Source organism: Mobula birostris, chromosome 13 (genome assembly GCF_030028105.1).
Source record: "Mobula birostris isolate sMobBir1 chromosome 13, sMobBir1.hap1, whole genome shotgun sequence".
NCBI lineage: Eukaryota > Metazoa > Chordata > Chondrichthyes > Myliobatiformes > Myliobatidae > Mobula > Mobula birostris.
The window spans coordinates 2,875,209-2,900,613 of NC_092382.1; the positions used below are offsets into that span (position 1 = coordinate 2,875,209).

A 25,405-nucleotide genomic window follows, 5' to 3' on the forward strand; every position below is an offset into this window, starting at 1 on the left:
CCCCGGTGCAAAACAGTTGGAGAGGGGTTCATTTCATGAAATTCTGCACCCTTTTTTCTCCAAACATACCTTTGCTCATTGCGGCCATAAAGTTCTATTTTAAATTCATCAGTCCACAGGACTTGTTTCCAAAACGCATCAGGCTTGTTAAAATGCTCCTTTGCAAACCGCTGACGCAGAATTCTGTGGTGAGACGCAGGAAAGGTTTTGGAAGACTCTTAGCTGGCTACAAAAAGCGTTTACAAGCTGTGATACTTGCCAATCGGGGTGTTACTATGTAGTGACCAAGCAGGCTGCCCAAACCTTTGTTCTAGCTCCTTTTGCTTTTTTGTTATTTTGAAACTGTAAAAGATGGAAATAAAAAAAGTTTTCTTGCTTAAAATGTTAACAAAATTTCTCTTCTTTAACTTTATGCCTTTTGGAAATCAGGTCATCTTTTACTCGTTTAGCTATTCACAGTAACAGAAATTTTGACACAGGGTACCCAAAATTTTGAAAGCCACTGTAGATCCCAGAGGAGGAACGTGAATGAGGAAGAGAGATTTTACAGGAGGAAGGGGGATGGGAAAGAGATATCCAACAGGAGGAAGGGGGATGGGGAAGATAGGTTCCACAGGAGGTAGGGGGATGGTGAAGATTGATCCCACAGGAGGATGAGGGATGGGAAGAGAGCCCCCACAGGGGTAAAAGATACCGATTGGAAAAGATAATCCCACAAGATGAGAGATGCAGAAATAGATTGCTCATGATGGGTGGGCCTGAACTATGGCCTAAAACTGTGAGAAGAAATGTGTCCATGGCGTCTGGGTATCTGGTGATGAGCACAGTCACACAGGTGGACTGATGATGATAGTCACACACAGGGAAGGGCAGGGGAGGACAAACTCACAATGGTATTTCTTTACTTCGCACTGGAACAGTCTGCTGACGGTCTCTTCTCCCTCATCGGGAAGGGGGTGTGAATCTCCGACCCACCTGCTGCAGTCAGTGTCGGTCTGGGTGTCAGTAACAGTGAGAAGGAACATTGTCAATGGACGTGTCACAGGCAGCGAGAAACACGGCCATTCCTGTGATTTACTACCATTAAACCAATGGCCGTTGTTCACTGATCTGATGAAGTCTCCAACATCCCTTCACAAGGACCCAAAGAACCCTCCCGTCCTTCAGGATTTACTGACTGATCTTCACAATCTGATTTATCACTGTTTAACCCAAATCCCTTTACATTGAAACAACACAACTGGACAGTTTCACAGTTCAGAGTGAGAGATAAATCAAGTTACCTCAACTCCTGGCACTTGTGCAGCCCGGGTACCAGCCGCTGGATTCCTTCACACTGAATGCTGCAGTTCTCCAGGTCGAGGTGTTGTATTGTATCACAGAGTCCGAAGACATGAGACAGGACCGCGCAGTCAATCGGGGTCAGTGTCATTCCACTGAATGAAAGTGTTTCCACTGATCCCAGTGCGGCCTGAGCCAGTCCACGATTCTGAGCCTCAAACAGGTAGTGCAATGTGTTCAGGAAGCTCCTTTTACCAGCTTCACTCCATGTGTTTCCACTCTGACGTTTAACCTCCTCCTTCACCCAGTCAATCACCCGGCAGGTTGTTTGATGAGGAAATGGACCCAGAAACTCCTCCAGGCCCCGAGCTGTCATTGGGGAGGAGAGACCAGCAACGAAACGGAGAAATATCTCAAATCGGCCATCTGTTGTGTTGTGGGCTTCAGTGAGGAATTTCAAGATATTCCCAGGATTTAGAGTCAGGAATTGTACGACTGCAGCTACAAACTCTTGGATGGTGAGGTGTGGGAATGTGTACACCACACACCGGGCAGAATCCTCTCTCTCCAAAAGCTCCATCAGGAACCCGGACAGGAACTGGGAAGGCTGCAGATTGTAGTTGATCAAATCTCCATCTGTAAACACAATCTTCTTCTCGGACACTCCTCTGAAGGCCATCTGACCAACCCTGAGTAACACATCACGGGGGTTTTCAATCTCACGGCCGTGGTTTTTCAGGATATTGTAAATATAGTAGGAATATAGTTGGGTAATGGTCTTGGGAACTCGCTGCGGGTCCCTGACTCTTTGTGTGAAGAAGGGGCCCAGTGCCAGAGCGAGGATCCAGCAGTAGGAGGGGTTGTAGCTCATGGTGTACAGGATCTCATTCTTCTTCACGTGTTTGAAAACAGCTGCTGCCACCATCTGATCTTCAAAATGTCTGATGAAATATTCCTTCCGTTCCTCACCAACAAATCCTAGGATTTCAGCCCAGACACTGATCTTCGCCTTTTCCAGTAAATGTAACGCAGTGGGACGGGTGGTGACCAGCACTGAACACCCTGGGAGCAGCTTGCCCTGGATTAAACTGTACCCAATGTCAGACACCTTGCACTTGAATTCAGGATCTGTGCATGTGGACCGAGGTTCTGTGTTTCTCTGACTGTCAGCAAAATCAATTTTATCATTGAATTCATCCAAACCATCAAATATAAACAGCAATCCCTCTGGGTTCTTCCAGACCTCTCTCAGGATATTCCCAAAGTAAGGATACTGATCCAGAATCAGTTCCTTCAGGTTTATTCTGCAGTTAATGGAATTTAAATCCCGGAATTTGAAACTGAAGACAAACTGGAATTGTTGGAATATTTCCCCCGTGGCCCAGTCATAAACAATCTTTTGTACCATTGTTGTTTTCCCGATCCCCGGGACTCCGGCCACTGCTGCCGAACGCCCAGATTTGGATTTACTCCAGGAAAAGCTGCTCTGGAACAGCTGATCAGTGCGGATTTTTTCCAGCTCTCTGCGGAGATGTTCCTCTCTCCACTCCTCGTGGTCTCTGCCTCTTGCCAGCAGCTCATGTTCCACCAGTCTCCGATCTCGGACAGTAGAAATGACCGTGAGCTCAGCGTATCGATCAACCAGCTGGAAAACCTTCACCTTCTCCCTCATCAGGATCGTGTTCACTCTCAGTGTTTCAGTTTGTGCCCGTAGAGTCTCCTTGTGTTTCTGCTGAACATCTTCCATGGGAACAGACAGTGGACAAACTGTTACATGCCTCAACTCAGAACTCAGTATTTAAATACACAAGAGTTAGCTCAAAGCTATTGCATTAATTGGGGTCTCACAGTGTGTCAGGAACCTTTTGGGGCCTGTGGGGTCTCACAGTGTGTCAGGTCCCTCTCAGGGGTGTGTGGGGTCTCACAGTGTGTCAGGACACTGTTAGGGGTGTGTGGGGTTGCACAGTGTGTCAAGAGCCTGTCAGGGGTGTGTGGGGTCTCACTGTGTGTCAGGACCCTCTCAGGGTTGTTTGAGGGATCATAGTGTGTCAGGACCCACAGTGTGTCAGTGTTTCACCATGCGTCGGGACACTATCAGGGGTGTGTGCGGTCTCACAGTGTGTCAGGACCCTGTCAGGGGTGTGTGGGGTCTCACAGTCTGTCAGGACGCTGTCACGGGTTTCTGGGGTTTTGCAGTGTGTCAGGACCCTGTTACTGGTTTGCGGGGTTTCACAGTGTGTCAGGACCCTTTTCCGGGGGTGGGGGGTCTCAGAGTGTGTCAGGACCCTGCCAGGGTTGTGTGGGGTCTCGGAGTGTGTCAGGCCCCTGTCAGGGGTGTGTGGTCTCACAGTGTGTCAGGACCCCTCTGGGGTGTGTGGGGTCTCACAGTGTTTCTGAACCCTGTCACGGGTGTGTGGGGTCTCACAGTGTGTCAGGTCCCTGTCAGGGGTGTGTGGGGTTTCACTGTGTGTCAGGGCACTGTGAGTGGTTTGTGCGGTTTCACAGTGTGTCAGGATCTTGTGGTGGTTGTGGGGAGTCTCACAGTGTGTCAGGATGCTGTTGTGGGGGATCTAACAGTGAGTCAGAACCCTCTCAGGTGTGTATGGGATCGCAATGTGTGTCAGGACCCTGTCAGGGCTGTGTGGCGTCTCACAGTGCGTCAGGTCACTGTCAGGGGTGTGTTGGATCTCACAGTGTGTCAGGACCATTTTGGGGTGTGTCGGGTCTCACAGTGTGTCAGGAGCCCTTTCAGGTGTGTGTGGGGTCTCACAGTGTGACAGGACACTGTCTGTCAGTTGTGTGTGGGGTCTCACAGCGTGTTTGAACCATACCAGGGGTGTGTGGGTTCTCACAGTCTGTCAGGATGCTGTCACGGGTTTGTGGGGTTTCACTGTGTGTCAGGACCCAGTGATTTGTTTGGGGGTCTCACAGTGTGTTGGGACCCTTTTCTGGGGGTGGGGGGGAATCTCACAGTGTGTCAGGATCCTTTTGGGGTGTGTGGGGTCTCACAGTGCTTCTGAACCCTGTCAGGGGTGTGTGGGATCGCACCGTGTGTCAGGACCCTCTCAGGGGTGTGTGGGGTCTTACAGTGTGTCAGGACCCTACCTAGGTTGTGTGAGGTCTCACAGTGTGTCTGGACCCTGCCAGGGGTGTGTGAGGTCTCACAGTTTGTCTGGACACTGTCGGGGAGGGTGGGGCGGTCTCACAGTGTATCATGACTGTCTCAGATGTGTGTGGGATTTCAATGTGTGTCCGGACCCTGTCATGCGTGTGGCGTCTCACAGTGCATCAGGATCTTGTTAGGGGTGTCTGGGGTCTCACAGTGTGTCATCACCCTCTCGGGGGTGTGTTAGGACTCACAGTGTGCCAGGACCCTGTCAGGGTTATGTGGGGTTTCACAGTGTGTCAGGACACTGTCAGGGGTGTGTGGTGTCTCATACTGTGTCAGAACCCTCTCAGATGTGTGTGGGATCACAATGTGTGTCAGGACCCTGTCAGGGGTGTGTGGCATCTCACAGTCTGTCAGGACGCTATCCAGGGTGTGTGTGGTCTCACAGTCTGTCAGGACCCTGTCAGGTGAGTGTGGAGTCTCACAGTGCGTCAGGTCCCTGTCAGGGGTGTGTGTGGTCTCACAGTGTGTCAGGAACGTGTCAATAGTGTGTGGGGTCTCACAGAGTGTTAGGACCATGTTGGGGGTGTGTGGGGTCTCACAGTGTGTCAGGACCCTGTCTGTCAGTTGTGTGTGTGGTCTTAAAGTGTGTCAGGTCCCTGTCAGTGGTGCGTGGGGTGTCACGGTGTGTCAGGACCTTTTCAGGTGTGTGTGGGTTCTCACAGAGTGTCAGGACCGTGTGAATAGTGTGTGGGATATCAATGTGTGTCAGGACCCTGTCAGGGGTGTGTGGCGTCTCACAATGTGTCAGGTCCCTGTCAGGGGCGTGTGGGGTCTCACTGTGTGTCAGGACCCTGTCAGAGTGTGTGGGGTCTCACAGTGTGTCAGGTCCCTGTCATGGGTGTGTGGGGTCTCACACTGTGTCAGGCCCCTGTCGGGTTGTGTGAGGTCTCACAGTGTGTCAGGGCCCTCTCAGGCGTGTGTGGCATCTCACAGCGTTTCCTGAGCCTGTCAGGGGTGTGTGCGGTCTCACAGTGTGACAGGACCCTGTCATGGGGGTGTGGGGTCTTACAGTTTGACTGGACAGTGCCAGGGGTGTGTGGGGTTTCACAGTATGTCAGGACCCTGCCAGGGGTGTGTGGGGTCTCACAGTGTGTCAGGACCCTGCCAGGGGTGTGTGGGGTCTCACAGTGTGTCAGGATCCTGTCAGGGGTGTGTGGGGTCGCACAGTGTGTCAGGTCACTGCCAGGTGTGTGCAGTGTCTCACAGTGTGTCAGGACCCTGTCAGGGGTGTGTGGGGTCTCACAGTGTGTCAGGACCCTGCCAGGGGTGTGTGGGGTCTCACAGTGTGTCAGGATCCTGTCAGGTGTGTGTGGGGTCTCACAGTGTGTCTGGAATGTGTCAATAGTGTCTGAGGTCTCACAGTGTGTCAGGATCCTGTCAGGTGTGTGTGGGGTCTCACAGTGTGTCAGGATCCTGTCAGGGGTATGTGGGGTCTCACAGTGTGTCTGGAATGTGTCAATAGTGTCTGAGGTCTCACAGTGTGTCAGGACCCTGTCAGGGGTGTGTGGGGTCTCACAGTGTGTCAGGACCCTGTCAGGGGTGTGTGGGGTCTCACAGTGTGTCAGGACCCTGCCAGGGGTGTGTGGGGTCTCACAGTGTGTCAGGACCCCGTCAGGGGTGTGTGGGGTCTCACAGTGTGTCTGGAATGTGTCAATAGTGTCTGAGGTCTCACAGTGTGTCAGGACCCTGTCAGGGGTGTGTGGGGTCTCACAGTGTGTCAGAACCATGTCGGGGGGTGTGGTGTGTCACAGTGTGTCAGGACCCTGTGAGTTGTTTGGGGGTCTCACAGTGTGTCAGGACCCTTTTCCGGGGGTGGGAGGAATCTCACAGTGCGTCAGGATCCTTTTGGGGTGTGTGGGGTCTCACCGTGTGTCAGGACCATGTCAGGGGTGCGTGGGGTCTCACAGTATGTCAGGTCGCTGTCAGGGGTGTGTGGGGTCTCACAGTGCGTCAGGACCCTGCCTGGGTTGTGTGGGGTCTCACAGTTTGTCTGGACCCTGCCAGGTGTGCGTGGGGTCTCAGAGTGTGTCTGGACACTGTCAGGGGGGGTCTCACAGTGTGTCAGGACCCTCTCAGGGGTGCGTGGGGTCTCACAGTATGTCAGGTCCCTATCAGTTGTGTGTGGCGTCTCACAGTGTGTCAGCTCGCTGTCAGGGGTTTGTGTGTGGTCTGACAGTGTGTCAGGACCCTGACAGGGTTGTTTGAGGTCTCACAGTGTGTCAGGACCCTGTCGGGAGTGTGTGGGGACTCACAGTGTGTCAGGATCTTGTTGGGGGTGTGTGGGGTCTCCCAGTGTGTTAGGATCCTGTTAGGCGTGCTGGAGTCTCACAGTGCGTCATCACCCTCTCGGGTGTGTGTGAGGTCTCACAGTTTGTCAGGACCCCGTCAGGGGTGTGTGGGGTCTCACAGTGTGTCAGATAACTGTCAGGGGTGGTCTCACAGTGTGTCAGGAGCCTCTCAGATGTGTGTGGGATCTCAATCTGTGTCAGGACCCTCTCACGTGTGTGTGGCGTCTCACAATGTGTCAGGTTGCTGTCAGGGGTGTGTGGGGTCTCGCAGTGTGTCAGGAATTTGTCAGGGGTGTGTGGTGTCTCACAGTTTGCCAGGTCCCTGCCAGGAGTGTGTGGGGTCTCACAGGGTGTCAGGGCCCTGTCAGTGGTGTGTGGGGTCTCACACTGTGACAGGCCCCTGGCAGGGTTGTGTGGGGTTTCACTGTGTGTCTGGATACTGTGTGTGGTTCGTGGGGTTTCACAGTGTGTCAGGATCTGGTTGTGGGTGTGGGTGGTCTCACAGTAGGTCAGGACGCTGTTGCGGGGGGTCTCACAGTGTGTCAGAACCCTCTCAGATGTATGTGGGATCGCAATGTGTGTCTGGACCCCGTCAGGGGTGTGTGGCATTTCATAGTGCGTCAGGTCGCTGCCAGGGGTGTGTGGTGTCTCACAGTGTGTCAGGTCCCTGTCAGGGGTGTGTGGGGTCTCACAGTGTGTCAGGATCCTGTGAGGGGTGTGTGCGGTCTCACAGTGTGTCAGGTCCCTGTCGGGTGTGTGGGGTCGCACAGTGTGTCAGGTCCCTGTCGGGTGTGTGCGGTCTCACAGTATGTCAGGACCCTGTCAGGGGTGTGTGGTGTCTCACAGTGTGTCAGGTCCCTGTCGGGTGTGTGGGGTCTCACAGTATGTCAGGAACCTGTGAGGGGTGTGTGCGGTCTCACAGTGTGTCAGGACCCGTTTGGGCTGTGTCGGGTCTCACAATGTGTCAGGACCCTATCCAGGGTGTGTGGGGTCTCACAGTGTGTCCCAACTCTGTCAGGTGTGTGCGGCGTCTCACAGTGTGTCAGGGTCCTGTCAGGGGTGTGTGGGGTCGCACAGTGTGTCAGGGTCCTCTTAGGGGTGTGTGGGGTCTCACAGTATGTCAGGACTATGTCAGGGGTGTGTGGGGTCTCACAGTGTGTCAGGTCCCTGTCAGGGGTGTGTGGGGTCTCACAGTGTGTCAGGGTCCTGTGTGTGGGGTTTCACAGTGTGTCAGGACCCTGTCAGGGGTGTGTGGGGTCTCACACTGTGTCAGGTCCCTGTAAGGGGTGTGTGGGGTCTCACAGTGTATCAGGGTCCTGTAAGGGGTGTGTGGGGTATCACAGAGTGTCATCAGTGTGAAAGTAAGCATGCAAGTACAGCAGGCAGCGAAGAAAGCTAATGGCATGCTGGCCTTCATAACAAGGGGAATTGAGTATTAGAGCAAAGAAGTCCTTCTGCAGCTGTACAGGGCCCTGGTGAGACCACACCTGGAGTACTGTGTGCAGTTTTGGTCTCCAAATTTGAGGAAGGACATTCTTGCTATTGAGGGAGTGCAGCGTAGGTTCACAAGATTAATTCCCGGGACGGCGGGACTGTCATATGTCGAAAGATTGGAGCGACTGGGCCTGTATACTCTGGAATTTAGAAGCCTGAGAGGGGATCTAATTGAAACATCTATAATTATTAAGGGATTGGACATGCTGGAGGCAGGAAACATGTTCCTGCTGATGGGTGAGTCCAGAACCAAAGGCCACAGTTTAAGAATAAGGGGTAGGCCATTTAGAATGGAATTGAGGAAAAACTTTTTCACCCAGAGAGTGGTGGATATATTGAATGCTCTGCACCGGAAGGCTGTGGAGGCAAAGTCTCTGGATGCTTTTTAGAAAGAGATGGATAGAGCTCTTAAATTTAGTGGAATCAAAGGTTACGTGGATAAGGCAGGAACTGGATTCTGATTGTGGATGATCAGCCATGATCACAGTGAATGGCGGTTCAGGCTCGAAGGGTCGAATGGCCTACTCCTGCACCTATTGTCTCTTGTCTATTTTCTATAGGACCCTGTCCGAGATATGTGGGGTCTCACAGTGTGTCAGGACCATGTCAGGAGTGTGTGGGGTCTCACAGTGTGTCCGGACCCTGTCAGGGTGTGTAGGGTCTCACAGTGTGTCAGGTCCCCGTCAGAGGTGTGTGGGGTCTGACAATGTGTCAGGGCCCTGTCAAGGGTGCGTGGGGTCTCACAGTGTGTCAGGACCGTGCCAGGGGTGTGTGGGGTCTCACAGTGTGTCAGGACCGTGCCAGGGGTGTGTGGGGTCTCACAGTGTATCAGCACCCTTTCATGTGTGTGTGGTGTCGCGTGGTGTGTCACGATCCTGTCAGGGGTGTGTGTGGTCTCACAGTGTGTCAGGACCGTGCCAGGGGTGCGTGGAGCCTCACAGTGTGTCAGGGCCCTGTCAAGGGTGTGTGGTGTCGTGTGGTGTGTCACGATCCTGTCAGGGGTGTGTGTGGTCTCACAGTGTGTCAGGACTGTGTCAGGGTTGTGTGGGGTCTCACAGTTTTCAGGAGCCTGTCAGGGGTGGGAGGGGTCTCACAGTGTGTCAGGAGCTGTGCCGGGGTGTGTGGGGTCTCACTGGTTGTCTGGACACTGATGTGTGTGGGATCACAATGTGTGTCAGGACCCTGTCAGGGTTATGTGGCGTCTCACAGTGCGTCATGTCCCTGTCAGGGGTGTGTGGCGTCTGACAGTGCGTCATGTCCCTTCTGGGGTGTGTGAGGTCTCACAGCGTTTCTGAACTCTGTTAGGGGTGTGTGCCGTCTCACAGTGTGTCAGGACCTTTTTGAGGCCTGTGGGGTCTCACAGTGTGTCAGGACCCTTTTGGGGCCTTTGGGTCTCACAGTGTGTCAGGACCATATCAGGAGTGTGTGGGGTCTCACAGTTTTCAGGAGCCTGTCAGGGGTGGGAGGGGTCTCACAATGTGTCAGGACCCTTTTGGGGCCTGTGGGGTCTCACAGTGTGTCAGGTCCCCGTCAGAGGTGTGTAGGGTCTCACAGTGTGTCAGGGCCCTGTCAGGGGTGTGTGGGGTCTCACAGTGTGTCAGGGCCCTGTCAGGGGTGTGTGCAGTCTCACAGTGTGTCAGGACCGCTCCATGGATGTGTGGGGTCTCACAGTTTGTCAGGACCCTTTCATGTGTGTGTGTTGTCGTGTAGTGTGTCACGATCCTATCAGGGGTGTGTGTGGTCTCACAGTGTGTCTGGACCCTGTCAGGTATGTGTGGCATCTCACAATGTGTCAGGACCCTTTTGGGGCCTGTGGGGTCCCACAGTCTGTTAGGACCCTCTCAGGGGTGCATCGGATCTCACAGTCTCTCAGGACCCTATCCTGGGTGTGTGGGGTCTCACAATGTGTCAGGAACCTTTTGGGGTGTGTGGTGTCTCACAATGTGTCAGGAACCTTTTGGGGTGTGTGGCGTCTCACAGTGTGTCAGGACCCTTTTGGGGCCTGTGGGGTCTCACAGTGTGTCAGGACCATGTCAGGGGTGTGTGGGGTCTCACAGTGTGTCAGGTCCCTGTCAGGGGTGTGTGGGGTCTCACAGTGTGTCAGGGTCCTGTGTGTGGGGTTTCACAGTGTGTCAGGACCCTGTCAGGGGTGTGTGGGGTCTCACACTGTGTCAGGTCCCTGTAAGGGGTGTGTGGGGTCTCACAGTGTATCAGGGTCCTGTAAGGGGTGTGTGGGGTATCACAGAGTGTCATCAGTGTGAAAGTAAGCATGCAAGTACAGCAGGCAGCGAAGAAAGCTAATGGCATGCTGGCCTTCATAACAAGGGGAATTGAGTATTAGAGCAAAGAAGTCCTTCTGCAGCTGTACAGGGCCCTGGTGAGACCACACCTGGAGTACTGTGTGCAGTTTTGGTCTCCAAATTTGAGGAAGGACATTCTTGCTATTGAGGGAGTGCAGCGTAGGTTCACAAGATTAATTCCCGGGACGGCGGGACTGTCATATGTCGAAAGATTGGAGCGACTGGGCCTGTATACTCTGGAATTTAGAAGCCTGAGAGGGGATCTAATTGAAACATCTATAATTATTAAGGGATTGGACATGCTGGAGGCAGGAAACATGTTCCTGCTGATGGGTGAGTCCAGAACCAAAGGCCACAGTTTAAGAATAAGGGGTAGGCCATTTAGAATGGAATTGAGGAAAAACTTTTTCACCCAGAGAGTGGTGGATATATTGAATGCTCTGCACCGGAAGGCTGTGGAGGCAAAGTCTCTGGATGCTTTTTAGAAAGAGATGGATAGAGCTCTTAAATTTAGTGGAATCAAAGGTTACGTGGATAAGGCAGGAACTGGATTCTGATTGTGGATGATCAGCCATGATCACAGTGAATGGCGGTTCAGGCTCGAAGGGTCGAATGGCCTACTCCTGCACCTATTGTCTCTTGTCTATTTTCTATAGGACCCTGTCCGAGATATGTGGGGTCTCACAGTGTGTCAGGACCATGTCAGGAGTGTGTGGGGTCTCACAGTGTGTCCGGACCCTGTCAGGGTGTGTAGGGTCTCACAGTGTGTCAGGTCCCCGTCAGAGGTGTGTGGGGTCTGACAATGTGTCAGGGCCCTGTCAAGGGTGCGTGGGGTCTCACAGTGTGTCAGGACCGTGCCAGGGGTGTGTGGGGTCTCACAGTGTGTCAGGACCGTGCCAGGGGTGTGTGGGGTCTCACAGTGTATCAGCACCCTTTCATGTGTGTGTGGTGTCGCGTGGTGTGTCACGATCCTGTCAGGGGTGTGTGTGGTCTCACAGTGTGTCAGGACCGTGCCAGGGGTGCGTGGAGCCTCACAGTGTGTCAGGGCCCTGTCAAGGGTGTGTGGTGTCGTGTGGTGTGTCACGATCCTGTCAGGGGTGTGTGTGGTCTCACAGTGTGTCAGGACTGTGTCAGGGTTGTGTGGGGTCTCACAGTTTTCAGGAGCCTGTCAGGGGTGGGAGGGGTCTCACAGTGTGTCAGGAGCTGTGCCGGGGTGTGTGGGGTCTCACTGGTTGTCTGGACACTGATGTGTGTGGGATCACAATGTGTGTCAGGACCCTGTCAGGGTTATGTGGCGTCTCACAGTGCGTCATGTCCCTGTCAGGGGTGTGTGGCGTCTGACAGTGCGTCATGTCCCTTCTGGGGTGTGTGAGGTCTCACAGCGTTTCTGAACTCTGTTAGGGGTGTGTGCCGTCTCACAGTGTGTCAGGACCTTTTTGAGGCCTGTGGGGTCTCACAGTGTGTCAGGACCCTTTTGGGGCCTTTGGGTCTCACAGTGTGTCAGGACCATATCAGGAGTGTGTGGGGTCTCACAGTTTTCAGGAGCCTGTCAGGGGTGGGAGGGGTCTCACAATGTGTCAGGACCCTTTTGGGGCCTGTGGGGTCTCACAGTGTGTCAGGTCCCCGTCAGAGGTGTGTAGGGTCTCACAGTGTGTCAGGGCCCTGTCAGGGGTGTGTGGGGTCTCACAGTGTGTCAGGGCCCTGTCAGGGGTGTGTGCAGTCTCACAGTGTGTCAGGACCGCTCCATGGATGTGTGGGGTCTCACAGTTTGTCAGGACCCTTTCATGTGTGTGTGTTGTCGTGTAGTGTGTCACGATCCTATCAGGGGTGTGTGTGGTCTCACAGTGTGTCTGGACCCTGTCAGGTATGTGTGGCATCTCACAATGTGTCAGGACCCTTTTGGGGCCTGTGGGGTCCCACAGTCTGTTAGGACCCTCTCAGGGGTGCGTCGGATCTCACAGTCTCTCAGGACCCTATCCTGGGTGTGTGGGGTCTCACAATGTGTCAGGAACCTTTTGGGGTGTGTGGTGTCTCACAATGTGTCAGGAACCTTTTGGGGTGTGTGGCGTCTCACAGTGTGTCAGGACCCTTTTGGGGCCTGTGGGGTCTCACAGTGTGTCAGGACCATGTCAGGAGTGTGTGGGATCCCACAGTGTGTCCGGACCCTGTCAGGGGTGTGTAGGGTCTCGCTCTGTGTCAGCAACCTGTCAGGGGTGTGTAGGGTCTCACAGTGTGTCAGGTTCCCGTCAGAGGTGGTGGGGTCTGACAGTGTGTCAGGGCCCTGTCAGGGGTGTGTGGGGTCTCACAGTGTGTCTGGACCCTGTCAGGTGTGTGTGGCGTCTCACAATGTGTCAGGACCCTTTTGGGACCTGTGGGGTCTCACAGTGTGTCAGGACCATGTCAGGAGTGTGTGGGATCCCACAGTGTGTCCGGAACCCGTCAGGGGTGTGTAGGGTCTCACAGTGTGTCAGGAACCTTTTGGGGTTTGTGGTGTCTCACAATGTGTCAGGACCCTGTCAGGGGTGTGTGGGGTCTCACAGTGTGTCAGAACCCTCTCAGATTTGTGTGGGATCGCAATGTGTGTCAGAACCCTGTCAGGGGTGTGTGGGGTCTCACAGTGCGTCAGGACCCTGCCAGGGGTATGTGGGATCGCAGTGTGTGTCACGACCCTGTCAGGTGTGTATGGCGTCCACAGTGGGTCAGGACGCTGTCAGTGGTGTGTGGGCTCTCACAGTGTGTTAGGACCCTGCCAGGGTTGTGTGGGGTTTCACAGTGTGTCAGGACACCGTGAGTGGTTTGTGGGGTTTCACAGTGTGTCAGGATCTGGTCGTGGGTGTGTGGGGTCTGACTGTGTGTCAGAACACTCTCAGATGTGTGTGGGATCGCAATGTGTGTCAGGACGCTGTCAGGAGTGTGTGGCGTCTCACAGTGCGTCATGTCCCTGTCAGGGGTGTGTGGCGTCTTACAGTGTGTCAGGATCCTTTTGGGGCCTGTGGGGTCTCACAGTGTGTCCGGACCCTGTCTGGTGTGTGTGGAGTCTCACAGTGTGTCAGGTCGCTGTCAGGTCCCTGTGGGGTCTCACAGTGTGTCAGGACCGTATCAATAGTGTGTGCGGTCTCACAGTGTGTCTGGACCCTGTCAGGTGTGTGTGGCGTCTCACAATGTGTCAGGACCCTTTTGGGACCTGTGGGGTCTCACAGTGTGTCAGGACCATGTCAGGAGTGTGTGGGATCCCACAGTGTGTCCGGAACCCGTCAGGGGTGTGTAGGGTCTCACAGTGTGTCAGGAACCTTTTGGGGTTTGTGGTGTCTCACAATGTGTCAGGACCCTGTCAGGGGTGTGTGGGGTCTCACAGTGCGTCAGGACCCTGCCAGGGGTATGTGGGATCGCAGTGTGTGTCACGACCCTGTCAGGTGTGTATGGTGTCCACAGTGGGTCAGGAAGCTGTCAGTGGTGTGTGGGCTCTCACAGTGTGTTAGGACCCTGCCAGGGTTGTGTGGGGTTTCACAGTGTGTCAGGACACCGTGAGTGGTTTGTGGGGTTTCACAGTGTGTCAGGATCTGGTCGTGGGTGTGTGGGGTCTGACTGTGTGTCAGAACACTCTCAGATGTGTGTGGGATCGCAATGTGTGTCAGGACGCTGTCAGGAGTGTGTGGCGTCTCACAGTGTGTCAAGTTCCTGTCAGGGGTGTGTGGCGTCTTACAGTGTGTCAGGACCCTTTTGGGGCCTGTGGGGTCTCACAGTGTGTCCAGACCCTGTCTGGTGTGTGTGGAGTCTCACAGTGTGTCAGGTCGCTGTCAGGTCCCTGTGGGGTCTCACAGTGTGTCAGGACCGTATCAATAGTGTGTGGGGTCTCACAGTGTGTCTGGACCCTGTCAGGTGTGTGTGGCGTCTCACAATGTGTCAGGACCCTTTTGGGACCTGTGGGGTCTCACAGTGTGTCAGGACCCTCTCAGGGGTGCGTCGGATCTCACAGTCTCTCAGGACCCTATCCTGGGTGTCTGAGGTCTCACAATGTGTCAGGAACCTTTTGGGGTGTGTGACGTCTCACAGTGCGTCAAGTCCCTGTCAGGGGTGTGTGGGGTATTACAGTGTGTCAGGATCCCTTTGGGTCCTGTGGGGTCTCACAGTGTGTCAGGACTCTCTCAGGGGTGTGTCGGATCTCACAGTCTGTCAGGACACTATCTAGGGTGTGTGGGGTCTCACAGTGTGTCTGGACCCTGTCTGGTGTGTATGGAGTCTTACAGTGCGTCAGGTCCCTGTCATGTCCCTGTGGGGTCTCACAGTGTGTCAGGACCGTGTCAATAGTGTGTGGGGTCTCACAGAGTGTCACGACCCTGTTAGGGGAGTGCAGGGTCTAACAGTGTGTCTGGACCCTGTCAGGTATGTGTGGCATCTCACAATGTGTCAGGACCCTTTTGGGGCCTGTGGGGTCCCACAGTGTGTTAGGACCCTCTCAGGGGTGCGTCGGATCTCACAGTCTCTCAGGATGCTATCCTGGGTGTGTGGGGTCTCACAATGTGTCAGGAACCTTTTCGGGTGTGTGGCGTCTCACAGTGTGTCAGGACCCTTTTGGGGCCTGTGGGGTCTCACAGTGTGTCAGGACCATGTCAGGAGTGTGTGGGATCCTACAGTGTGTCCGGACCCTGTCAGGGGTGTGTAGGGTCTCGCTGTGTGTCATCACCCTGTCAGGGGATGTAGGGTCTGACAGTGTGTCAGGGCCCTGTCAGGGGTGTGTGCAGTCTCAGTGTTTCAGGACCGTTCCAGGGGTGTGTGGGGTCTCACAGTGTGTCAGGACCGTTCCAGGTGTGTGTGGGGTCTCTCAGTGTGTCAGGACCCTTTCATGTGTGTGTGGTGTCGTGTGGTGCATCACGATCCTATCAGGGGTGTGTGTGGTCTCATAGTGTGTCAGGACCCTGTCAGTGGTTTGTGGGGTCTCACAGTGTGACAGGTCCCTGTCAGTGGTTTGTGGGGTTTCACAGTGTGTCAGAACCCTGCCTGGGTTGTTTGGGGTCTCACAGTGTGTCTGGACCCTGCCAGGTGTGTGTGGGGTCTCACAGTGTGTCAGAACCCTGCCTGGGTTGTTTGGGGTCTCACAGTGTGTCTGGACCCTGCCAGGTGTGTGTGGGGTCTCACAGTGTGTCAGGACCCTTTTGGGGCCTGTGGGGTCTCACAGTGCGTCAGGACCCTGCCAGGGTTGTGTGGGATCGCAAAGTGCATCAGGACCCTGCCAGGGGTGTGTGGGATCGCAATGTGTGTCAGGACCCTGTCAGGTGTGTGTGTGGCGTCCACCGTGGGTCAGAGCGCTGTCAGGGGTGTGTGGGGTCCCACAGTGCTTCAGAACCCTGTAAGGCGTGTATGCCGTCTCACAACCTGTCAGGACCCTTTTGGGGCCTGTGGGGTCTCACAGTGTGTTAGGACCCTCTCAGGGGTGTGTCGGATCTCACAGTCTCTCAGGACCCTATCCTGGGTGTGTGGGGTGTCACAATGTGTCAGGAACCTTTTGGGGTGTGTGGTGTCTCACAATGTGTCAGGACCCTGTTGGGATGTGTGGGGTCTCGCAGTGTGTCAGGACCCTGTCAGGAGTGTGTGGAGTCTCGCAGTTTGTCAGGACCCTATCTAGGGTGTGTGGGGTCTCACAGTGTGTCAGGACCCTGTCTGGTGTGTGTGGAGTCTCACAATGCGTCAGGTCCCTGTGGGGTCTCACAGTGTGTGAGGACCGTGTCAATAGTGTGTGGGGTCTCACAGTGTGTCAGGACCCTGTTAGTGGTGTGTGGGGTCTCACAGTGTGTCAGGACCCTCTCAGGGCTGTGTTGGATCTCACAGTCTGTCAGGACCCTGTCCGGGGTGTGTGGGTCTCACACTGTGTCAGGAACCTGGCTGTCAGTTGTGTGCGTGGTCTCACAGTGGGTCAGGACCCTGTCATGGGTGTGTGGGGACTCACAGTGCGTCAGGTCCCCGCAGGGATGTGTGGGGTCTCACAGTGTGTCAGGACCCTGCCAGGGTTGTGTGGCATCGCAATGTGTGTCAGGACCCTGTCAGGTGTGCGTGGCGTGCACAGTGGGTCAGGTCGCTGTCAGGGGTGTTTGGGGTCCCACAGTGTTTCTGAACCCTATCAGGCATGTGTGCCGTCTCACAATGTGTCAGGACCCTTTTGGGGCCTGTGGGGTCTCACAGTGTGTCAGGACCATGTCAGGAGTGTGTGGGATCCCACAGTGTGTCCGGAACCCGTCAGGGGTGTGTAGGGTCTCACTGTGTGTCAGCACCCTGTCAGGGGTGTGTAAGGTCTCACAGTGTGTCAGGAACCTTTTGGGGTTTGTGGTGTCTCACAATGTGTCAGGACCCTGTCAGGGGTGTGTGGGGTCTCACAGTGTGTCAGAACCCTCTCAGATGTGTGTGGGATCGCAATGTGTGTCAGAACCCTGTCAGGGGTGTGTGGGGTCTCACAGTGCGTCAGGACCCTGCCAGGGGTATGTGGGATCGCAGTGTGTGTCACGACCCTGTCAGGTGTGTATGGCGTCCACAGTGGGTCAGGAAGCTGTCAGTGGTGTGTGGGCTCTCACAGTGTGTTAGGACCCTGCCAGGGTTGTGTGGGGTTTCACAGTGTGTCAGGACACCGTGAGTGGTTTGTGGGGTTTCACAGTGTGTCAGGATCTGGTCGTGGGTGTGTGGGGTCTGACTGTGTGTCAGAACACTCTCAGATGTGTGTGGGATCGCAATGTGTGTCAGGACGCTGTCAGGAGTGTGTGGCGTCTCACAGTGTGTCAAGTTCCTGTCAGGGGTGTGTGGCGTCTTACAGTGTGTCAGGACCCTTTTGGGGCCTGTGGGGTCTCACAGTGTGTCCGGACCCTGTCTGGTGTGTGTGGAGTCTCACAGTGCGTCAGGTCGCTGTCAGGTCCCTGTGGGGTCTCACAGTGTGTCAGGACCGTATCAATAGTGTGTGGGGTCTCACAGTGTGTCTGGACCCTGTCAGGTGTGTGTGGCGTCTCACAATGTGTCAGGACCCTTTTGGGACCTGTGGGGTCTCACAGTGTGTCAGGACCATGTCAGGAGTGTGTGGGATCCCACAGTGTGTCCGGAACCCGTCAGGGGTGTGTAGGGTCTCACAGTGTGTCAGGAACCTTTTGGGGTTTGTGGTGTCTCACAATGTGTCAGGACCCTGTCAGGGGTGTGTGGGGTCTCACAGTGTGTCAGAACCCTCTCAGATTTGTGTGGGATCGCAATGTGTGTCAGAACCCTGTCAGGGGTGTGTGGGGTCTCACAGTGCGTCAGGACCCTGCCAGGGGTATGTGGGATCGCAGTGTGTGTCACGACCCTGTCAGGTGTGTATGGCGTCCACAGTGGGTCAGGAAGCTGTCAGTGGTGTGTGGGCTCTCACAGTGTGTTAGGACCCTGCCAGGGTTGTGTGGGGTTTCACAGTGTGTCAGGACACCGTGAGTGGTTTGTGGGGTTTCACAGTGTGTCAGGATCTGGTCGTGGGTGTGTGGGGTCTGACTGTGTGTTAGAACACTCTCAGATGTGTGTGGGATCGCAATGTGTGTCAGGACGCTGTCAGGAGTGTGTGGCGTCTCACAGTGTGTCAAGTTCCTGTCAGGGGTGTGTGGCGTCGTACAGTGTGTCAGGACCCTGTCTGGTGTGTGTGGAGTCTCACAGTGCGTCAGGTCGCTGTCAGGTCCCTGTGGGGTCTCACAGTGTGTCAGGACCGTATCAATAGTGTGTGTGGTCTCACAGTGTGTCTGGACCCTGTCAGGTGTGTGTGGCGTCTCACAATGTGTCAGGACCCTTTTGGGACCTGTGGGGTCTCACAGTGTGTCAGGACCATGTCAGGAGTGCGTGGGATCCCACAGTGTGTCCGGAACCCGTCAGGGGTGTGTAGGGTCTCACTGTGTGTGTGTCAGCACCCTGTCAGGGGTGTGTAAGGTCTCACAGTGTGTCAGGAACCTTTTGGGGTTTGTGGTGTCTCACAATGTGTCAGGACCCTGTCAGGGGTGTATGGGGTCTCACAGTGTGTCAGAACCCTCTCAGATGTGTGTGGGATCACAATGTGTGTCAGAACCCTGTCAGGGGTGTGTGGGGTCTCACAGTGCGTCAGGACCCTGCCAGGGGTATGTGGGATCGCAGTGTGTGTCACGACCCTGTCAGGTGTGTATGGCGTCCACAGTGGGTCCGGAAGCTGTCAGTGGTGTGTGGGCTCTCACAGTGTGTTAGGACCCTGCCAGGGTTGTGTGGGGTTTCACAGTGTGTCAGGACACCGTGAGTGGTTTGTGGGGTTTCACAGTGTGTCAGGATCTGGTCGTGGGTGTGTGGGGTCTGACTGTGTGTCAGAACACTCTCAGATGTGTGTGGGATCGCAATGTGTGTCAGGACGCTGTCAGGAGTGTGTGGCGTCTCACAGTGTGTCAAGTTCCTGTCAGGGGTGTGTGGCGTCTTACAGTGTGTCAGGACCCTTTTGGGGCCTGTGGGGTCTCAGTGTGTCCGGACCCTGTCTGGTGTGTGTGGAGTCTCACAGTGCGTCAGGTCGCTGTCAGGTCCCTGTGGGGTCTCACAGTGTGTCAGGACCGTGTCAATAGTGTGTGGGGTCTCACAGTGTGTCTGGACCCTGTCAGGTGTGTGTGGCGTCTCACAATGTGTCAGGACCCTTTTGGGACCTGTGGGGTCTCACAGTGTGTCAGGACCCTCGCAGGGTGTGTCGGATCTCACAGTCTCTCAGGACCCTATCCTGGGTGTGTGAGGTCTCACAATGTGTCAGGAACCTTTTGGGGTGTGTGACGTCTCACAGTGCGTCAAGTCCCTGTCAGGGGTGTGTGGGGTATTACAGTGTGTCAGGATCCCTTTGGGTCCTGTGGGGTCTCACAGTGTGTCAGGACTCTCTCAGGGGTGTATCGGATCTCACAGTCTGTCAGGACACTATCTAGGGTGTGTGGGGTCTCACAGTGTGTCTGGACCCTGTCTGGTGTGTGTGGAGTCTTACAGTGCGTCAGGTCCCTGTCATGTCCCTGTGGGGTCTCACAGTGTGTCAGGACCGTGTCAATAGTGTGTGGGGTCTCACAGAGTGTCACGACCCTGTTAGGGGAGTGCAGGGTCTCACAGTGTGTCTGGACCCTGTCAGGTATGTGCGGCATCTCACAATGTGTCAGGACCCTTTTGGGGCCTGTGGGGTCCCACAGTGTGTTAGGACCCTCTCAGGGGTGCGTCGGATCTCACAGTCTCTCAGGATGCTATCCTGGGTGTGTGGGGTCTCACAATGTGTCAGGAACCTTTTCGGGTGTGTGGCGTCTCACAGTGTGTCAGGACCCTTTTGGGGCCTGTGGGATCTCACAGTGTGTCAGGACCATGTCAGGAGTGTGTGGGATCCCACAGTGTGTCCGGACCCTGTCAGGGGTGTGTAGGGTCTCGCTGTGTGTCATCACCGTGTCAGGGGATGTAGGGTCTGACAGTGTGTCAGGGCCCTGTCAGGGGTGTGTGGGGTCTGACAGTGTGTCAGGGCCCTGTCAGGGGTGTGTGCAGTCTCAGTGTGTCAGGACCGTTCCAGGGGTGTGTGGGGTCTCACAGTGTGTCAGGACCGTTCCGGGGGTGTGTGGGGTCTCTCAGTGTGTCAGGACCCTTTCATGTGTGTGTGGTGTCGTGTGGTGCATCACGATCCTATCAGGGGTGTGTGTGGTCTCATAGTGTGTCAGGACCCTGTCAGTGGTTTGTGGGGTCTCACAGTGTGTCAGAACCCTGCCTGGGTTGTTTGGGGTCTCACAGTGTGTCTGGACCCTGCCAGGTGTGTGTGGGGTCTCACAGTGTGTCAGAACCCTGCCTGGGTTGTTTGGGGTCTCACAGTGTGTCTGGACCCTGCCAGGTGTGTGTGGGGTCTCACAGTGTGTCAGGACCCTTTTGGGGTGTGTGGTGTCTCACAATGTGTCAGGACCCTGTTGGGATGTGTGGGGTCTCGCAGTGTGTCAGGACCCAGTCAGGAGTGTGTGGAGTCTCGCAGTTTGTCAGGACCCTGTCTGGTGTGTGTGGAGTCTCACAGTGCGTCAGGTCCGTGTGGGGTCTCACAGTGTGTGAGGACCGTGTCAATAGTGTGTGGGGTCTCACAGTGTGTCAGGACCCTGTTAGGGGTGTGTGGGGTCTCACAGTGTGTCTGGACCCTGTCAGGGGTGTGTGGCGTCTCACAGTGTGTCAGGACCCTTTTGGGGTGTGTGGGGTCTCACAGTGTGTCAGGACCCCTCAGGTGTGAGTGGGGTCCCACAGTGTTTCTGAACCCTGTCAGGCGTGTGTGCCGTCTCACAATGTGTCAGGACCCTTTTGGGGCCTGTGGGGTCTCACATTGTGTTAGGACCCTCTCAGGGGTGTGTCGGATCTCACAGTCTCTCAGGAACCTATCCTGGGTGTGTGGGGTCTCACAATGTGTCAGGATCCTTTTGTGGTGTGTGGCGTCTCACAGTGTGTCAGGACCCTTTTGGGGCCTGTGGGGTCTCACAGTGTGTCAGGACCATGTCAGGAGTGTGTGGGATCCCACAGTGTGTCCGGACCCTGTCAGGGGTGTGTAGGGTCTCGCTGTGTGTCAGCACTCTGTCAGGTGTGTGTAGGGTCTGACAGTGTGTCAGGGCCCAGTCAGGGGAGTGTGCAGTCTCACAGTGTGTCAGGACCGTTCCAGGGGTGTTTGGGGTCTCACAGTGTGTCAGGACTCTGTCATGGTTGTTTGAGGTCTCACAGTGTGTCAGGGTCCTGTCGGGGGTGTGGGGGGTCTCACAGTGTGTCAGAACCCTCTCAGATGTGTGTGGGATCGCAATGTGTGTCTGGACCCTGTCAGGGGTGTGTGTGGTCTCGTAGTGTGTCAGGACCCTATCCAGGGTGTGTGGGGTCTCAGAGTGCGTCAGGAACCTGCTAGGGTTGTGTGGGATCGCAATTTGTATCAGGACCCTGCCAGGTGTGTGTGGGATCGCAATGTGTGTCAGGACCCTGTCAGGTGTGCGTGGCGTCCACAGTGTGTCAGGACCCTGTCAGGGGTGTGTCGAGTCTCACAGTGTGTCATGTCCTCTCAGGTGTGTGTGGGGTCTCACAGTGTGTCATGAATTTGTCAGGGATGTGTGGTGTCTCACAGTTTGTCAGGTCCCTCCCAGTGGTGTGTGGGGTCTCACAGAGTGTCAGGACCCTGCCAGGGTTGTGTGGGGTCTCACAGTGTGTCACGCCCCGGTCCGGGATGTGTGGGGTCTCACAGGGTGTCAGGGCCCTGTCAGGGGTGTGTGCGGTCTCACAGCGTTTCCAGAGCCTGCCAGGCATGTGTGCAGTCTCACAGTGTGTCAGGTCCGTGTCAGGGCTGTGTGGCGTCTTCCAGTGTGTCAGGACCCTGTCATGTGTGTGTGCCATCTCACAGTGTGTCAGGACCCTGTCAGTAGTGTGTGGGGTCTGACAATGTGTCAGGACATTGTCAGGGGTGTGTGGAGTCTCACAGTGTGCCAGGACCCTGTGAGCGGTGTGTGTGTATCACAGTTTGTCAGGACCCTGTCAGGGTGTTCGGGGTCTCACAGTGTTTCTGTACCCTGTCAGGGGTGTCTGGGGTCTCACAGTGTGTCAGTGTCCTGTCAGGTGTGTGTGGGGTCTCACAGTGTGTCAGTGTCCTGTCAGGTGTGTGTGGAGTTTCACAGTGTGTCAGTGTCCTGTCAGGTGTGTGTGGGGCGTCACAGCTTGTCCTGACCCTGTCAGGGGTGTGTGGGGTCTCACAGTGCGTCAGGACTCTGTCACGGGTGCGTGGAGTCTCACAGTTTGTCAGGAACCTGTCAGGTGTGTTTGGGGTCTCACAGTGTGTCACGACACTGTCAGGGGTATGTCAGGTCTCACCGTGTGTCAAGATCCTTTCAAGGGTGTGGGGATCTCACAGAGTGCTTGGACCCTGTCAGGGGTGTGTGGGGTCTCACAGTGTGTTAGGACCCTGTCAGGGGTATGTGGGGTCTCACAGTGTGTCAGGTCCCTGTCAGGGGTGTGTGGGGTCTCACAGTGTGTCAGGACCCTGTCAGGGGTGTGTGGGGTCTCACAGTGCGTCAGGATTCTGTCAGGGGTGAGTGGGGTCTCACAGTGTGTCAGGTCCCTGTCAGGGGTGTGTGGGATCTCACAGTGTGTCAGGGTCCTGTAAGGGGTGTGTGGGGTCTCACAGAGTGTCACCAGTGTGAAAGTAAGCATGCAAGTACAGCAAGCAGTGAAGAAAGCTAATGGCATTCTGGCCTTCATAACAAGGGGAATTGAGTACAAGAGCAAAAAGGTCCTTCTGCAGTTGTACAGGGCCCTGGTGAGACCACACCTGGAGTACTGTGTGCAATTTTTGTCTCCAAATTTGAGGAAGGACATTCTTGCTATTGAGGGAGTGCAGCGTAGGTTCACAAGGTTAATTCCCGGGATGGCGGGACTGTCATATGTCGAAAGATTGGAGCGACTGGGCCTGTATACTCTGGAATTTAGAAGCCTAAGAGGGGATCTAATTGAAACATATAAGATTATTAAGGGATTGGACATGCTGGAGGCAGGAAGCATGTTCCCGCTGATGGGTGAGTCCAGAACCAAAGGCCACAGTTTAAGAATAAGGGGTAGGCCATTTAGAACGGAGTTGAGGAAAAACTTTTTCACTCAGAGAGTGGTGGATATATTGAATGCTCTGCCCCAGAAGGCAGTGGAGGCCAAGTCTCTGGATGTTTTTTAGAAAGAGATGGATAGAGCTCTTAAAGATAGTGGAATCAAAGGTTATGGGGATAAGGCAGGAACTGGATACTGATTGAGGATGATCAGTCATGATCACAGTGAATGGCGGTTCAGGCTCGAAGGGTCGAATGGCCTACACCTGCACCTATTGTCTTTTGTCTATTTTCTATAGGACCCTGTCCGGGGTATGTTGCGTCTCACAGTGTGTCAGGACCATGTCAGGAGTGTGTGGGATCTCGCTGTGTGTCAGCACCCTGTCAGAGGGGTGAAGGGTCTTACAGTGTGTCAGCACCCTGTCAGGGGTGTGTGGGGTCTCACAGTGTGTCAGGAGCTGGCCAGGGGTGTGTGGGGTCTCACAGTGTGTCAGGAGCCGGCCAGGTGTGTGTGCGGTCTCACAGTGTGACAGGTCTCCCTCAGGGATGTGTGGTGTCTCACAGTGTGTCAGGACCCTCTCAGTGGTGTTTGAGGTACCACAATGTGTCAGGACCCTGTCAGGTGTGTGTGGGATCTCGCTGTGTGTCAGCACCCTGTCAGAGGGGTGTAGGGTCTCACAGTGCATCAGGACCCTGTCGGGTGTGTGGGGTCTCACAGTGTGCCAGTTCCCTGGCAGGGGTGTGTGGGGTCTCACAGTGTGTCAGGACCCTGTCAGGGGTGTGTGGGGTCTCACAGTGTGTCAGGAGCCAGCCAGGGGTGTTTGAGGTATCACAATGTGTCTGGACCCTTTTGGGAGTGTGTGGGGTCTCACAGTGTGTGAGGACCGAGTCCAGGTTGTGTGGGGTCCTACAGTGTGTCCGGACCCTGCCAGTGGTGTGTCGGGTCTCACAGTGTGTCAGGACCCTCTCAGGTTTGTGTCCGGTCTCACAGCGTGTCAGGAGCCGGCCAGGGGTGTGTGGGGTCTGACTGCGTGACAGGATGTTGTCAGGGGTGCGTAGGTCTCAGAGTGTCTCAGGACACTATCAGGGGTCTGTGCGGTCTCACAGTATGTCAAGATCTTGGCGATCTGGAAGGAACCTAGAGCAGCTGTATGACCTTCGACTCATAAGGGAGAATGAGGCAGTCATAGATGAGAGCTACAGGGAGTTAGTCACACCTAGGCTGTCGGAAGCAGGTCGTTGGGTGACGGTCAGAGGGGGGAAAGTGAAGGTGAGCAGACAGGTAGTGCAGAGCACCCCTGTGGCCATTTCCCTCAATAATATGTTCACCATTCTGGATACTGTTTGCGGGGACAACCGACCGGGTGTGAGCCACGGTGGCAGGGCCTCTGGCACTGAGTCTGACCCTGTGGTGCAGAAGGGTGGGACGGAGAAGAGGAGAGCTGTCGTCATTAGAGACTCTATAGTCAGGGGAGCAGACAGGAGATTTTGTGGACGTGAGAAGGACAGCCGCATGGTTTGTTGTCTCCCGGGTGCCAGAGTCCAGGATGTCTCTGACCGGGTGCACGACATCCTGGTATGAGAGGGAAAGTAACCAGAAGTCGTGGTACATGTTGGCACCAACGACATAGGCAGGAAGAGGGATGAGGTCCTGAAGTGTGAGTTTCGGGAACTAGGCAGAAGGCTGAAGAGCAGGACCTCAAGGGTGGCGTTCTCAGGATTGCTGCCAGTGCTACGTGACAGTGATGGTAAGAATTGGAGGAGATGGCAGTTGAATGCGTGGCTGAGGAGTTGGTGCAGGGAACAGGGGGTTTGGATTATTGGGATCTCTTCTGGGATAATCTTCAATTATGTGAAGAACAAAAGGATGACAGGAGTGAAGGTAGGTCCATTTAGATAAAGGTGGGAAGATGTGCCTGGAAGCTGTGGAAGTGAGTGAGGTGCTCAATGAATACTTCTCTGCAGTTTTCACCAATGAGAGAGAACTTGATGATGGTGAGGACAATATGAATTAGGTTGATGTTCTGGAGCATGTTGATATTAAGGGAGTGGAGGAGTTGGAGTTGTTAAAATACATTAGGATGGATAAGTCCCTTGGGCTAGACAGAATATTCCGCAGGCTTCTCCATTAGGTGGGGGAAGAGATTGCTGAGCCTCTGGCTAGGATCTTTATGTCCTCGTTGTCCACGGGAATGGTACCAGAGGACTGGAGGGAGGCGAATGTTGTCCCTTTGTTCAAAAAAGGTAGTAGGGATAGTCCGGGTAATTATAGACCAATGAGCCTTACGTCTGTGGTGGGAAAGCTGTTGGAAAAGA

The 25,405-nt window shown here is 55.0% G+C and overlaps 1 protein-coding gene across 1 annotated transcript in view; it reads right to left on the reverse strand.

Annotated features, from left to right (window-relative positions):
- The window catches only part of LOC140207429 (uncharacterized), a 149,680-nt gene that overhangs the window by 84,366 nt on the left and 39,909 nt on the right, over positions 1–25,405 (reverse strand). The window contains exon 7 of the mRNA XM_072275952.1: positions 1,284–3,021. Coding sequence (XP_072132053.1) covers positions 1,284–3,021 — 1,738 coding nt within the window. The remainder of the gene's footprint in view (positions 1–1,283; positions 3,022–25,405) is intronic.